The 17,140-nt window shown below is 44.9% G+C and overlaps 1 protein-coding gene across 1 annotated transcript in view; it reads right to left on the bottom strand.

The window, feature by feature from the left end:
• The window catches only part of SORL1 (sortilin related receptor 1), a 166,267-nt gene that overhangs the window by 100,917 nt on the left and 48,210 nt on the right, over positions 1–17,140 (bottom strand). Inside the window, exons 7-10 of the mRNA XM_040258233.1 lie at positions 11,455–11,556; positions 10,284–10,453; positions 2,459–2,651; positions 188–305 (exon numbers count right to left, since the gene is read on the bottom strand). Coding sequence (XP_040114167.1) covers positions 188–305; positions 2,459–2,651; positions 10,284–10,453; positions 11,455–11,556 — 583 coding nt within the window. The remainder of the gene's footprint in view (positions 1–187; positions 306–2,458; positions 2,652–10,283; positions 10,454–11,454; positions 11,557–17,140) is intronic.

The raw sequence follows: 17,140 nt of genomic DNA, 5'->3' as shown, positions 1-17,140 counted from the left end.
ATTCCTAAGGTCAAGAATACGTCAGTTTATCACCTGGCCCAACCAGAACTACTGAGTCCTCTACAACCAGGACATCTCAGGACCACGAACAGCCAGGGCTGCCCTAGGTGGTGGGGGTCCCTGTGTATGCGGCTACACGTAAGCCAGCAGCTAAACCCATCAGTGACGACAGGCAAAGTCAACTCACCGGTGGCGATGATGAGCCCAGGCGCCGACTCCTTGGACAGGATGGGCATCCTCCGAAGCTGGAGGCTCAGCAGCTGGCTAAGCCTCTGGGCCAGGTGCAGGGAGCAGCCCTGGGAGAGCTGCAACACAAGTTCAGCTGCTTTCATTGCGTGACATGCCCCCCTGCCTCCCTCTAAAGGCCGAGGCTTCCTGTGCCCACACTGCAGCTGGCACAAAGCAAGGAGACTTGGCCCCGAGGAGACCAGAGCCACAGCCAGGCTGTCCCCACCCTCGCCCCAGATGGACAATGAGCATCTGAACCATGTAAACGCCACTCGTGGGAGAAAAGAGAAAGCGCTAAGGAAAAAAAAATTCCTTCTGAGACTCTCAGAGAACAGCAGTTAGAAATCAGAGCTATATATAAACAGGTAATCTCAGTTCAGTTCAGTTGCTCAGTCGTGTCCGACTCTTTGTGACCCCATGGACTGCAGCACGCCAGGCCTCCCTGTCCATCATCAACCCACAAGGAACTATTGTATAGCACGGAGAACTATACTCAATGCCAAAAAGGGAAAAGAATCTAAGAGAGTATATACAGGTATATATCTATGTATATATGTATGTATGACTGAATCACTTGGCTGCACGCCCAAAACTAACACAACATTGTAAATCAACTATAATTCAATGAAAATTTTGAAAGAAAGGAGTCGATGCCAACTTAAGTAGATGTGAAAGCTATCCCTCTCTCAGTGTTACCCAGCATTTCTCTCACGTCACTCAGAGAAATGAAATGATTTCATGGTACTTATTTTCTAAGTCACTGGAGATGCATTTCAAATATGATTTAAGCAACTCAGTCAGAAGGCAAACCAAGACTCAAAAGTCAGAAAGTCTTACTGATACACTTCCAGATGTACAACATCTGAGATATAAACACCAAAAGATCCACATGGCATTTTTTTAAGTAGTCTGCATTTGTACAGAAAGTCTTCAGGTGTCCTCTGCAAGACTTGAAGTTATTCTGACTGGCCTCCAGTACTTAGGTTCAAATTTCAATAGTTCTGCAAACAAGGTCTTTTGCTATAGGATCAGGTCATGCCCAATTCTCCAGGCAGAAACTGACTGTCAAATGTTACTTAGCCTCGTCTAGTATTCTAGATAGGGTATCTCTATTTGTGCTTATTTTACAGGTCAAAACTGATATGATTTGCTAGATATACTTACTTTTATAACAAAAGGATTTCTCTAATGAGTATCTGTCTTAAAATAAGGACGGGGGACCTTTCCTGGTGGTCCGGTGTTTAACATCTGCACGCCAATGCAGGGGTCAGGCATTTGATTCCTGGTCAGGGAACTAGATCCCACATGTCATAACTGAGACTTAGCACAGACCAAAAAAATAAATTTTTCTAAAAGAGAAAGAAAATGGAAGTATAGGGCATCATATAAAGCCAGGGATCACGGTCATTGACTTCTTTCCAGGAAAAAGGAAACGGCTGCTTGGGTGAATGGGAACCCTGAATGAGGCCAAATAACACATTTGAGGATCATGAGCTTTTCAGATGAAGCCACAGGTAAGGAAAATGGTAGAATCCTAAATTAGATTCAGGAAAGAATTTTATAAGACATTCCTCAGAAATAATAACGTATGGCAAGGGTTCCCAAACTTTCTACGTTCCCAACACAATCAGTGTCTCAGTAAATTATTTTTATAATAGCCTCAGATCAGAAGAAATACTAATATTTTTTACCACAGTTAAGTCCAAACAACCTAATAAGTACATGTCCTAATCATGTAGCAGCAGCAGTTTGAAATAATACTGCATGTGTTTATATTTAAGCTGAAAAGAACATAAAACTTTTATTTCATCCTTACGTAACCACAATTACTTAATAATAGGATGTAAACACCTGTTAGGAACTGCACAGCTTCTCAAACTTCAGAATCTAAGCAGATACCACTACTACCATTTCCTAAACCAGACCGATTTTCTTACTTGCTTTTTACCATGTAAACTGCCAAACAAGAGTCCAGCTTCACAAAGATATGTCATCCAAAGACATACAGCATGAGCTAATGTTGAAACTATGAACTAACCCAAGAGAGTAAATTCACATGGTGACCAAGATACGTCAAGTACCCTTCAAAAATTTAAAATACCCCATGGTGCCTCTGCAAGTCCATTACAGCACCCCAAGATAACTCGGTGCAGAGTTTCAGAACAGTAAGAGCAGAACTACAGTTACAAGTGTTTTTAAAACAATCCAAACAAGAGCATAGCATCTATACCTCACAATTGATTTTCTCTCCATATTCGGTGAAGGCTGGGGCCTGAAGGAACTCCCAGGTCCCGCCTTTGTCGAAGGTGATGACGGATCTCATGTTTTCCTCATTCATGGAACCACTGATGAGAGTGGCAATGTAGACCCCCTGTAACCCCTCCACTCGGTGGAAGTCAGCAAATGGTTCATTGGCAAAATACCTGCAGTAAGAGAAAATACGCGGTGTTATCTGCTAGGGACATTTTTATTTTAAATAATAAAATTTAACCATTTTTTAAGATTTTTTTTTTACGTGGACAATTTTTAAAGTCTTGATTGACTCTGTTACAACATTACTTCTGTTTTATGTTTTGGCTTTCTGGTTGCAAGCCATGTGGGATCTCAGCTCCCCAACCAGGGACTGAAACTGCTCCTTCCCTGCACTAGAAGGCGAAGTCTCAACCCCTGGACCACCAAGGACGTCCCCGCAAAATGTAACCATGTTAAAGAAGATTCACTGGCATTAAGTATCTTCCTAATGTTATGCAACCATCATCACTATGTAGTCCCAGAACATTTCTATCATCCCAAAGGGAAACCCTTCACCCTCTGGTAGCCACACCTCACTATTCCTTCCCACTCCAGATGCTGGCAACCACTGGTCAGTTTACTGTCTCTATTTGTTGCTGCTATTCAGTCGCTAAGTCGAGTCCAACTCTTTGTGACACCATGGACTGCAGCAGGCCAGGCTTCCCTGTCCTTCACTGTCTCCTGAGTTTGCTCAGACTCATGTCCATTGAGTCAGTGATGCCATCCAGCTGTCTCATCCTCTGTCGTCCTCTTCTCCTCCCACCTTCAATCTTTCCCAGCATCAGGGTCTTTTCCAATGAGTCAGCTCTTTGCATCAGGTGGCCAAAGTATTGGAGCTTCAGCATCAGTCCTTCCAAAGAATATTCAGGACTAATTTCCTTTAGGATAGACTGGTTTGATCTCCCTGCAGTCCAAGGGACTCTCAAGAGTTTTCTCCAGTACCACAGCTCAAAACATCAATTCTTCACCACTCAGCCTTCTTTATGGTCCAACTCTCACATCCGTACACAGCTTGGACTTGCCTATTCTGGATATTTCATATAAATGTAATTATATAATATATGACCTTTTGTATCTGGTTACTTTCCCTTACTATAATGTTTTCAAGGTTCATCCATGTTGTATTCCTTCCTTCCTGTGGCTGAATAAACTGCCTTTTTGTTTTTGTTTTTTTTAAACTTTGAAGGCCAAGATGCTCATCTGATCAATTACTCCTCACATGGGGTTCAGAATGATAAATATAACACAGAAAAGTTGATGTGAGAGTTACATTTATTTCCCCACTAACGATATCGACCCCAAATCCTCCAGTGAGCCTGGATAAACAGGACTTACCAGATACTAATGACAGTACTGGCCTGTTCACAATAGCCCAGACGTGGAAGCAACCTGAATGTCCATCCACAGATGAGGGGATAAAGATGTGCCGCATATACAATGGAATGCTACTCAGCCACAGAAAAGAATGAAATAAAGCCATCTGCAGCAACACGGACGGACCCAGAGATGAGCGTAAGCGAAGCAAGTCAGAAAGAGAACGACAAATACCACTTGCATGTGGAATCTAAAACAAGACCCAAACAAACCTATCTAGGAAATAAAAACAGACTCGCAGACATGGAAAACAGACCTGTGGCTGCTGACAGGGATGGGATAGGCTTAGCAGATGCAAGCTATTTTATATATAGGCTGGATAAACAACAAAGCTCTAACTGTAGAGCACAGGGAACTATATTCAATATACTGCGAGAAACTATAATGGAAAAGAACGTGTGCGTGTGTGTTTGTGTGCATGTGTGTATATAAATGAATCACTCTGCCACACAGCAGAAATTAAGACAACACTGTAAATCAACTAGACTTCAATTTGAAATAAAAATTATAGTGTAGTCCTGGAGCTTACAATTTAACCCAGTCTATAGAAATATAGCTAAGGGGTTACACTGTCCAGATACTTACAACTAATTAGCCAACACCCTGATCAGGCAGAAGCTCATAGGATTTGTCAGGGAACAGAGCAGAAGCCTTCCCAAAGACACAGTACATCCAACAAGGATGGCTCTGGAAACCTAGAGGTTATGCTTATTAACAGGGGAACAGCGACAAAGACCTCCCTGGCCTTAACTGCTATGCCCAGATCCTGCAACTTCCCTGAGCAGTAGTTTTGCACTAACATGGTACATGTTCTAAGGACAGATTCCCCAAGAAAGGGTAGCCACAGTTCACACGTGGCTTTTAAAACTGGAAGCGTGTCCTTTATTTGGAGAGTTCTGAGCCACTGGGCTTTATTAATTAAAAAAAAAAACACAGAACTGTACATTCCTGTCATCCGTCATATAAATCTGAAGCAGGAAGACTGTTTTGCCAGTTCAGACAGAGAGATGTACACAGAAGTGGCAGAGCCACCCTGCCTGAGAGACAGAGCAAGGTCCTCCAGAAAACACTGGCGCTGAGACCACATGTTCTGACACGTGGTTTCCTTAGTCCCGGTTTAGTTGGTTTTCAGTTGCTTCCCTAGGAATCAGCCCAGGTCTGTTACCCACCTTGCCCTCTATTCACACGACTCTCCTGGTTGTAATCCTACTGTTGTGAGGGCCACCACAGGCTTCTTCCAATTTATCTGGGAGGTCCGAGTTTCCCTCGATTCGAGGAGCCCTGTTTCTTTCCGTGGTCTTTCTCCTGGCATTTTATCTTTTCAGTCCAAGAAGAAGCCTGTCCCCTGTACCTCCACGCTCCTCCGGGTCCTGGTCCATCCTGTCATCTCTCCTAACACCTCACACCTTGCAACCACCTGACTCACCCAAGCACCTCTCCACAAGAGTCCGTATTCTTCCATTTTCTCTCACTGGCTCTCACCACTTGCTTTTCCCTCTCGCCAGACAGCTTACCAGGTCCCTCTCAGCCACCTTCAGCCCAGAACCCAGCAGTCCTCCTCAAAATGCCCCACAGGCAAGCCACCTCTTCCATCCACCCAACGTCTGTCCCACCATCTAGACAGTGCCTCCCCTTGGCACCTCTCACCAAGGTCAGGGCCATCCCTGGGAAGAATTCCTCCTCCAGGTCTCTAAGCAATGAGACCCAGGTCCTTGGCACCCACTTCCCCACTAGGCGCAAATAATAGCTCATTTTGTGTGGTTTTCCTTTCTAAGTTAAGCCAGCCTGCCCACATAAACTGCTCACTCACACTTCTCCCGTTTCATCACATTGAGATGGAGATGCAGATGACAAAGGTCATTTACGAGAGCACATCTCCAGTCTCAAGATAAAAATGTGAAGAAACAAATGAGAAAGTCAAAGAGGAAATCAGTCTATGAATCTTGATGTAAATCTATTTTCAATTTCATAACTGGATGCTCAGGCGGAGCGGGGCGGGAAATGCCGTAACTTCATAAAGGGTCATTTGCGTGCTGGCATTACGGAGGTTCCCACCCCGCAGAGAGCCACGCTCTGCAGCTCTGGGCCCCCTCTACCATCTCCATCCTGAAGAGCCGACAAATGCAGAAGCTGAGGGACTTTGGCCAAGCTGTGACTTATTGGCCCCATAGCCAGAGTCTCTCAAAGGTGAAAAAGAGTCGGCAAGCGGCCAGAGAGAGTGGTTCATGATTTTAATTACAAGTCAGGCGACTATCCAGATGTTCAAGCTGGATTTAGAAAAGGCAGAGGAACCAGAGATCAAATTGCCAACATCCACTGGATCACTGAAAGAGCAAGAGAGTTCCAGAAAAACATCTATTTCTGCTTTATTGACTATGCCAAAGCCTTTGACTGTGTGGATCACAATAAACTGTGGAAAGTTCTGAAAGAGATGGGAATATCAGACCACCTAACCTGCCTCCTAAGAAACCTGTATGCAGGTCAGGAAGCAACAGTTAGAACTGGACATGGAACAACAGACTGGTTCCAAACAGGAAAAGGAGTACATCAAGGCTGTATATTGTCACCTTGCTTTTTTAACTTCTATGCAGAGTACATCATGAGAAACACTGGGCTGGAGGAAGCACAAGCTAGAATCAAGATTGCCAGGACAAATAACAATAACCTCAGAAATGCAGATGACACCACCCTAATGGCAAAAAGTGAATCTTGATGAAAGTGAAAGAAGAGAGTGAAAAAGTTGGCTTAAAACTCAACATTCAGAAAACTAAGATTATGGCATCTGGTCCCGTCACTTCATGGCAAATAGATGGGGAAACAATGGAAACAGTGACAGACTTTATTTTGGGGGGCTCCAAAATCACTGTGGATGGTGATTCAGCCATGAAATTAAAAGACACTTGCTCCTTGGAAGAAAAGTTTTGACCAACCTAGACAGCATATTTAAAAGCAGAGACGTTACTTTGCCAACAAAGGTCTGTCTAGTCAAAGCTATGGGTTTTCCAGTGGTCACGTATGGATGTGAGAGTTGGGCTATAAAGAAAGCTGAGCGCTGAAGAACTGATGCTTTTGAACTGTGCCATTGGAGAAGATTCTTGAGAGTCCCTTGGACTGCAAGGAGATCCAACCAGTCCATCCTAAAGGAGATCAGTCCTGCGTGTTCATTGGAAGGACTGATGCTGAAGCTGAAGCTCCAATACTTTGGCCACCTGATGTGAAGAACTGACTCACTGGAAAAGATCCCGATGCTGGGAAAGATTGAAGGCGGGAGGAGAAGGGGACAACAGAGGATGAGCTGGTTAGATGGCATCACCGACTCAATGGACTTTAGTTTGCATAATTCTAGGAGTTAGTGATGGACAGGGAAGCCTGGCATGCTGCAGTCCATGGGGTTGCAAAGAGTCAGACACAACTGAGCAACTGAACTGAACTGAAGGCGACTATTGCTCACTGCTACAAAGGAATGACGTACGTTACACATGGATAAAATCTGAAAACGTTACCCAAAGTGAACTAGACACAAAGGTCAGGGGTTACAGTATGATTCTATTTATATGAAATAGCCAGAAAAGGCAAATTCATAGAGACAGAAAGTAGCCTGATGACTGCCAGGGGCTTAGGGGAAAGAAATTACTGAACAATTAAGTGATTTTCTTTGGGAAAAATGTCAATATTAGGGAATTCGGTAAGGCTGGTGGTTGCACAGCACTGTGAATGTGCTATATGCCACTTAGTTGTTTACTTTAAAATGGATAAGTTTATGTTATGAGAATTTCACTTCAATAAATCATTAAAAATAAAAGAAAGCCACTGGGAGCCAGCCTGAGGAGGCAGTGACTGACCAAACCAGAACAACCTGAGGATGAATCACACAAGGGATGGTTTATAACACGTTACAAGACACTGAATAATAAACAACCTCTGAGTCTACGCTGGGAAACAAAGTTAAAGAGTAAAAGATGACAGCACCTCCAAAGGAGAAGAAATAGGGTGTGGAAAAGTGTACCAGAGCACACAGAAAGTTCTCGACTTGGTATCTAATAGGCATCCTCAGATGCGAGCTCGCCCAGCCCTCCCAGACAGTCTAAAACCATCACTGTGCCAGTTGCTTCAGCTAAGCAGTGGTGGGTCCCTGACTTCCCCTCCTTCTCGCAAACCCCATGTCCAATCCATCAGTCAAATGCATCAGCAAATGGGTCAAAACGAAAGTGATAGTCTCTCCTATGCGACGCTACAGACTATAGCCCTCCAGGCTCCTCTGCCCACGGAAATCTCCAGGCAAGAATACTAGAGGGGGTAGCCATTCCCTCCTCCAGGGGAATCTTTCCAACCCAGGGATCAAACCCACGGCTTCTGCATTACAGGCGGGTCTTTTACCGTCTGAGCCATCAGGAAGCCTCATCCTCCTCATTTCCATCATCTCCACTGCTACCGCTCCAGGTCCCGCCAACCTCAACCTCCACTGGCCCGGATTTCGGCAGTGATCTCACAGCTGGATCCCCCAGTTTGCAAGTCTGCTGTCTAATTTCCATACAGCATGTAGCATGGCTTCTTTAAAAGATAAGCCACATGAATATCCACTGAAAATAATCTATTTATAATCTACATAAATCTGCCCATTTATGTTTTATGCATTTCTTTACATAATGCAATTCACATTTTTTAAAGTGGTGTCCAAAAAATGTAACAGGTTAAATAAAGTGATATCCAGCTTCTGGTCAAAACCCTCCATCATGCGTAAGAGGGAAAAAAAAAAAAAAAAGATCTTGCTATGCCCTTGAGGGCCCTGTACAATCTAAACCCTGCTTTCTTGGTTCCTGTGTCTTAGGGATGCTCTCTCCCGTCCATCAGCTGGTTGATCCACCCTGGCCTCCACATTGCTCTTAAACCACTCAAGTCCCACCCCAGGGCCCCTGTGCCTACAGTTCCTCCACCTGCAAGGCTCCTCCCCAGGTTATGTGCCCAGCTCCCTCTCCTGTGTAACTCAGGCACCTGCTCAATCATCATTCTCCTAGAACAGCCTTCCATGACCGGCTCATATAAAGCAATGCCCTTGTAACCCTCTGTCCTCTTATCTCACTTTATTTTTCTTCTCCGCACTCAGCATTATCGGCAGAGCATGTATTTGTTTCTATTTTGTCTTCCCACAATTAGAACCAAAGCTCCATGGGTCAGGGAGCTTGTTCCAAGTTTTCCTTGCTGGATACACAATACTGCACGGCTGTGCATGCAAAGCCACCAGGCACTGAACAGCAGCATCCTTGCTGAATGAACCAGCAACTTGAAGAGGGACAGCAGGCAGCCAGGACATGCCCTCTGATTTGAGGTTCACGGCACTGGAGCCAGACCTCACTGCAGACCAGCCGGTTCTGCCAGCTGGCTCTTCCCAAGAGCAGAGAGCAGTCTTAACCACAGTGAGACACACACAAGAATGGTCTGTCACAAACCAACGTGCCACTGAAGGATCGCAGTGCCACCCACACGGCATGGCATCCACCCCTTTCCAGCCCCGGACTCCCCCATGGCCCCGAGAACACTGTTACAGCAGGACCACTCCAGGCAGGCGACGTACTGATAAACGGCTTTCCCACAGATACCACAGAACAATACCTTGCAATTACTGGGGGGAGAATAATGATGTTAATTAACCAGAGTCACGTGGAGGAAGGGCCTTGTAGACACACATGCCAGCTGGCCCAGAGGTGGTGATGACGTTTTGCCAGTGCTCTTTCCTACTGGGTCTGAGATCACAAAACCAGGTAACTGAATGAAGGAACCCCAAAGGAGTGGCTGACACGGTCATCCTACAGGTCACCCAGCACAGCAGTGCTCAGCCTCTGCACCACATAAACATGTGGGGACCTCCATGGTGGTCCAGTGGTTAAGAATCCTCCTGCCAATGTAGGAGATACAGGTTCGATCCCTGGTCTGGGACGATCCCACATGCCTCGGGGCAATTAAGCCCGTGCACCACAGCTACTGAGAGTGTGCTCTACAGCCCTCTAGCCACAACTACTGAGCCCAGGCTCTAGAGCCAGTGCTCCGAAACAAGAGAAAGCCACTGCAGTGAGAAGTCCGTGCGCTGCAACTATAGAGGAGCCCCCACCCTCCACAACTGGAGAAAGCCCACCAGCAGCAACAGAGACCCAGTGCAGACAAAACCGAATCAGTTAAAGTTGTTTTAAAAATTAAACAAGACCCTCAAGTGCCTGTCACACCTCAAACCGGATTAAAAAAAGTACTGTTTGGGAAGGTGAACCAGTAATCACTGGGGCTTCTGAAACCACCCCCAGGGGAGTCCAAATGTTCAGGGGATGTTGAAAACCACCCAACGAGAGGTCGTGCCGGGTAAGAAAGCAGGAAGCAGCCCCGCCTACCGGTCTCCTTACCTCACCAAGGTGTCACTGCCTGCCCCTGCTGGGCTGTAATAGAGCACGTTCTCCAAGGACAGTGAGAACTTCAGCCCGTCTGCCTCCGAGATATACAGGTTGGTGCGGTTGTTACTGTGACTGACACACACAAACACCTGGTCCTCGGAGGCGTCTGCGATGTAATATTCCTTTGGCATCAAAAAATTAAAAAGACACAAGTTAAAAAAAACCACATATGCCCTGTGGAAGGTCCCTTCGCACACGCAAGCAAGGGCTTCTCAGTGTCCCAGGGAATAGGGCAGTCTTGGAGCCCATGAGAGCCTCCCAGTCTTGGGAAAGAAGCTTGGCTGACTCTCTTTAGAGACCCTGAGGCTGTCCTGTGGCTGGAGCAGACCTCTTAGCAGATGGGGCACAAAATAAGAAGGGGCCTTGAACTCCAAAAACGACCTAGAAATCACTTTTAAATAATGGTGTCTCCTTATCATTATTACAAAGCATAATGCAAATTAATGTGCATTTCCTTCCCTCTCATTTCCTCTAAGATGACTACAGGAAGGCAGAACCCAGAGAAAGCAAAGAACTAACAAACGCGTTCTCCATCACACACTCCTCTGAGCTACTAATCCTCCGTCACACCAGGCCCTGGCATCAAGGCCTTCAAGTGCCACCTCCTCCCCACGGTCACTTCTCTGATGACCCAGCTCACACTGACCTTTCCTAAGGTTCTCTATGTCCTGACACATGCTGCACAGTCAGGCCTTTGACTGTACATGGTTTCTTCCTCTGTTCTGTTCTCGGACTCTCCAACCCATCTGCTTCTAAAAGGGTGAGACTCCAATCCTATCCCCTTATGGAACCTCGCCATCTGTGAGCAACACAGCAGGTACTTAATGAATAACTGCTGCTGTCCCTGCCCTCCCATTCCTTCAGCACGGGCACACTGAGCCCATTGACTCCGGCTCCAAACCTCTCTGCCAATCCTTCTCCACTTCAAGCAAATTAAGGCTCCCATTCAGCTCCACTTCAACAAGTGAAGAGGGAAAAAACAGACCAAGATGCCCAAAGCATAGAGACTGATCTAGAAAGTGACTCCAGGGAGCCTCCATCAAATATCCTCCCCCATCATCCTCCCCCTGACCTCTGCCTGAGGACAGCAGCACTCCACCCCCCCACCGCGGACCCCACTCACATTAATAGGGTGTCTTGTGACAAACTGGGCTGCTCGCATGGGCTTCCGGCCAAAGGAGACCCAGAGCTGGACAGAGGATGGTTGTGGACTGCCGAAGAGATGCTGCCAAGGAAGAGGAGGAGAAAAACACCAACTGTACCATATGATAATCACTCAGAACAAGTGTAAAAGGAAACAGGACAGTCAGATCCCTCTGATTCTACTAAGAACACTAAACAGTGTGACCACAAGTGCACATTTCGCAACGTTTGCCGTCGCTGGGCAGCCTGGGCTGCACCTCTATATCCTAGATACCTGGTCTGCAATAGATACAGACACTCCGGGCAGTACATGAAGAGAAAGGACAGTGTGAAGGGAGAACCTGAGCTTGGGGAGTGGGGCGGGGGCTGCCAAAGCTTAAGCAGAGAGCGAAAGGGAGAGGGCTGTGTGATGAGGCTGGCGTGACAAGCTGGGTGGAACACACAGCCCCCAAACCACCAGACGGTGATGTCCGCCACACACCTGATATGCATACCAAACACACCCTCTTCCCCCTTCTACTATTTCTAGATCGCAAGGACCCCCGAGTCACAGGGCTTTAGCTTTTACCAACAGTTGAGGGAATCGTCGCTGATTCTATTTTTCAGTCTTTGCATCCTTCTCATTGATTAGGGTCTCTTGCTACAATATGTTTTCTTTGGTAGAGACAGGGTACTCCATGGGATGCTGACCACGCACGTGACGCTAGTCACACTGTGTTTCAGGATACTAATCACAGCTAGGAGCTTGCTCATATGTCTAAAAGTGCTAGATTCAGACTTAGCTCTCAATTTCTCTATGTTCCAATTTCTGTGTGTTTAGTCGCTCACTCGTGTCCGACTCTTTGAGACCCCAGGTACTGCAGCCCGCCAGGCTCCGCTGTCCATGGGGATTCTCTAGGCAAGAAAATTGGAGTGGGTTGCCATTCCCTGCTCCAGGGGATCTTCCCAACCCAGGGATGGAACTCAGGTCTCCCACACTGCAGGTGGATTCTTTACATCTGAGCCACCAGGGAAGCCTAGATTCCAGTGTATCCCTCTATAAATTGAGGAGCTGATCTGAATGAGGATTTGGGGTATGGGTTTAAAGGATCCAGGAACCCCATAAATATACATGCAAATTTTCCATGTGGATGCACTCACTCACTTTGCTGGGAGGATATATACATTTTAGAAGTTTCTCAAAAGGGCCAGTGATCCAAAAAAGCATACGAAACACTGCAAAGGCTCTAAATGTCTCTTTCCAGTTCTACAACTCTGTGACCGGAAACTGAAGGCCAATCATTGCACGCCTAGGAGAACAGACAGGGAGGCCCATCCTCGTGTGGACATCCTCATGGGCATGACTATCATCCAACCTGAATGTCGGGATCCTCAGCCAGAAACGGTGAGCTTGGCTTCACTTACCCTCGACTATGGTGCTACTATTTACTACAGATTTTTAATTCCTACAGAGTAGAGAAGATTTCAAGTTTTCCTTTTTTTTTTTGATGTCACATTTTCTTGACTGTAATATGACAATTGCTAAATACTCCATGCTTATGGATGTCTAATAAATTTTGTGAAGAGCAAGCTGATAAAGGTGAAGTTGTTTTCTATTCACCTGAGCAGTTGAATGTACACACACACACTCACCACACACACACACACACACACACACACATTTTTTCCAAGCCACCACAGAACACTGGTTAAAAGTAGTTTGTTTTAAAGAATCCAGGCAGAGAAGCACAGAAGACTGCCTTCCCAAAATGGCACCCTGAAAACTGCATAATAGCCTGTCCTCAGTATGGGGCTACAGAAATGATGGATTGATTAAAACACAAAATGTATCACCCAAGTGAGAGAGTTCCCAAAATTGCTATGTATAAATTCCAAAAGCCCTCAATAAAGTTTTATAGCTATGTATTAAGGTCAGATGATTTAAGCCACCCTATATAAATCCTTATGATTATATATAAATACACAGAAGCAGAAGATATTCAGAAGAGGTGGCAAGAATACACAGAAGAACTGTACAAAAGAAGATCTTCACGACCCAGATAAACACGAAGATGTGATCACTCACATTCATCTAGAGCCGGACATCCTGGAATGTGAAGTCAAGTGGGCCTGAGGAAGCATCACCATGAACAAAGCTAGAGGAAGTGATGGAATTCCAGTTGAGCTATTTGAAATCCTAAAAGATGATGCTGTGAAAGTGCTGCACTCAATATGCCAGCAAATTTGGAAAACTCAGCAGTGGCCACACAACTGGAAAACGTCACTTTTCATTCCAATCCCAAAGAAAGGCAATACCAAAGAATGCTCAAACTACCACACAATTGCACTCATCTCACACACTAGCAAAGTAATGCTCAAAATTCTCCAAGCCAGGCTTCAGCAGTACATGAACCGTGAACTTCAGATGTTCAAGTTGGTTTTAGAAAAGGCAAAGGAACCAAAGATCAAATTGCCAACATCCATTGGATCATCAGAAGAACATGAGAATTCCAGAAAAACATCTATTTCTGCTTTATTGACTATGCCAAAGACTTTGACTGTGTGGATCACAAACTGTGGAAAATTCTGAAAGAGATGGGAATACCAGACCACCTGACCTGCCTCCTGAGAAACCTACATGCAAGTCAGGAAGCAACAGTTAGAACTGGACATGAAACAATAGACTGGTTCCAAATAGGAAAAGGAGTACATCAAGACTGTATATTGTAACCCTGCTTATTTAACCTCTGTGCAGAGTACATCATGAGAAACGCTGGGCTGGAAGAAGCACAAGCTGGAATCAAGACTGCCGGGAGAAATATCAATAACCTCAGATATGCAGATGACACCACCCTTATGGCAGAAAGTGAAGAGGAACTAAAGAGCCTCTTGATGAAAGTGAAAGAGGAGAGTGAAAAAGTTGGCTTAAAGCTCAACATTCAGAAAACAAAGATCATGGCATCCAGTCCTGTCACTTATGGCAAAGAGATAGGCAAACAGTGGAAAGTGTCAAACTTTACTTTGGGGGGCTGCAAAATCACTGCAGATGGTGATTGCAGCCATGAAATTAAAAGACACTTACCCCTTGGAAGGAAAGTTATGACCAAACTAGATAGCATATTGAAAAGCAGAGACATTACTTTGCCAACAAAGGTCCGTCTAGTCAAGGCTATGGTTTTTCCAGTGGTCATGTATGGATGTGAGAGTTGGACTGTGAAGAAAGCTGAGAACCGAAGAATTGATACTTTTGAACTGTGGTGCTGGAGAAGACTCTTGAGAGTCCCTTGGACTGAAAGGAGATCCAACCAGTCCATCCTAAAGGAAATAAATCCTGAATATTCATTGGAAGGGCTGATGCTGAAGCTGAAACTCCAATACTTTGGCAACCTGATGCGGAGAGCTTACTCATTTGAGAAGACCCTGATGCTGGGAAAGATTGAGGGTAGTAGGAATTTGAGAAGACCCTGATGCTGGGAAAGATTGAGGGCAGGAGGAGAAGGGGATGACAGAGGATGAGATGGTTGGATGGAATCACCAACACAATGGACATGGGTTTGGGTGGACTCCGGGAGTTGGTGATGGACAGGGAGGCCTGGCGTGCTGCGGTTCATGGAGCTGCAAAGACTCGGACACGACTGAGCGACTGAACTGGAACTGGAACTAGATGATGGAGATATCAGTGAAACACTTTTTTATGCTTTATGTTTTTTCACTACTTCCTACTGCAGTTATACCTGAGAAAGGAGCCATTTCTCTCAGTGACACTCAAGCCTATCATTAGCTTTTGTTTGTTTTTTTCTTGGGTTTGTTTTGTTTGGCTGTTCCACACAGCATGCAAGATCTTAGTTCCCCAACCAGGGATCAAACCCATGGCCCCTGCGTTGGAAGCACAGAGTCTTAACCACTGGACCAACAGGGAAGTCCAAGCCCATCACCAGTTATATGTTCTTAAAGATGATTGCTGGGAGACCTGAGAAGTGAGAATAGATAGCAAGATATAAATGCAAGAGTACTAAGGTCATGAAAAACCTCTAAGTACATCCATCCCACTTTATTCTGGGAGAAGTATTCCTAAGTCTGGATAGTTAAGTTCACTTCTAAAGCATTCGTAGACAAGTTAGTGTAATATTTTACCACCATCAAGAAAAGTATTAACAATAAAACTATGACACACTATTAACGGTAAGATGTATTTCTTAATAAACCATTGTTGATGCTGAATTTCTCATTGTTATTATGGAAGTAAAATACTGCATGCTCGTGAAAAATCCAACAGTACAGACAGGTATAAGGTAAAATGCAGATCCGTTTGTTCTCATAAATGCCCGCTGGTAACTGGCTCTGGGCCATTCCTTCAAAGATGCTCTGTGCCACCACCTATGCGTATATTTACACAGTGACAGCATACCACTCACCACAACATCCATCAGCCCTTTCCTCCTTAGCAAACCCTGACAATCACCCAAATAAAAGCCTAAGGCTCTCTTTCTTTTGGACAACTCTTGTGTGGTCATGTTACTAAGGACCAGTCAATAAGACATGAACAGACTATTGTGCTGGGTTTCAAGGAAAGCTGTTGAAAGGGATTGAATCAGCTGGGAGGGGTCCTACTGCGGCCTTTCTATCTGTCCTCATTCTTCCTGACTCCAAAAGACTCGAAGCCTAGTGTAAATGTCAGGGACCATGAGGGAGAGTGTGCAAATTATTCCTTTGGATGGTCAAACAGCAAGATAGAGGCTTGGGGACTTCCCCAGTGGTCCAGTGGTTAGGCCTCTGCTCTTCCAATGCAGGGGGCACAAGTTCAATTCCTGGTCAGGAAAATGCCATGTGGGCAAGCCAAAGAATTAAGAAAAACAGGGCTTGGTCCCCAGGAACACCAGGGTACCAACATGCCAGCCCTAGCTTTAGGCAACACTAAAGAGAGAAAAATAAACCTCTGTTTTGGCAAAGTTGCTTTTATTTCTAGTCTGTTAAGAGTAGCCAAACGCATTGCCAAATTGATACATGCAAATTTCTTTTTCACATACAACTGGATCATGATAGAAATATGGCTGTGTAACTCATGAGAGAAATGGTATTATGTAACACTTTTTTCACTAACAGAGTATCTTACTGTTCTACAATTTAACTTTTTCCATCAGCAGTGTATCTTAGACATCTTTGATTTAACAGCTATTAATGGCCATTTAGGTTATTTCCAGAAGCACTCTTTAATGAACGTACTTGTATGAATTACCTTTTTCACAGCTACAGGAGAAAATCTGTAAGATGCATTATTAGAATTCCTCTGTCAAATTTTCCATTTTGACAGACAGCATAAATGGCCTTCCTGAAAGACTATTCCAGTTAATACATCTACCAGCACACATACTTTCACCAACAACTAGGAATTAGTTAAATGTTTTAATTTACAGCAATATTATAGGGTCTGTGAATTCATAGCAAGATATTTTTCATTTGGTGTTTTCATTTCTGATAAGTAAAAAACAAATAGAAGAATCTGAATAATCTGAATTTCAGAGCCTGAGTTTACATTTATGCTTGAGATTAAGTCAATAGCCAAAAAAAAGCGGGGGCGGGGGGCAGGAGAAGAGAGCAGAAGGGAACTAAATATGATATATTCTTGCCAAGTGAAGGCCAAAAGATCTATTCAGTGACCTATTCAACTGAAAGTTTCAGATAAAATT

Source organism: Oryx dammah, unplaced genomic scaffold, assembly GCF_014754425.2.
Source record: "Oryx dammah isolate SB20612 unplaced genomic scaffold, SCBI_Odam_1.1 HiC_scaffold_17, whole genome shotgun sequence".
NCBI classification, from domain to species: domain Eukaryota; kingdom Metazoa; phylum Chordata; class Mammalia; order Artiodactyla; family Bovidae; genus Oryx; species Oryx dammah.
The sequence above is the reverse complement of the archived record's forward strand: the minus strand, read 5'-3'. Positions and strand labels throughout refer to the sequence as shown.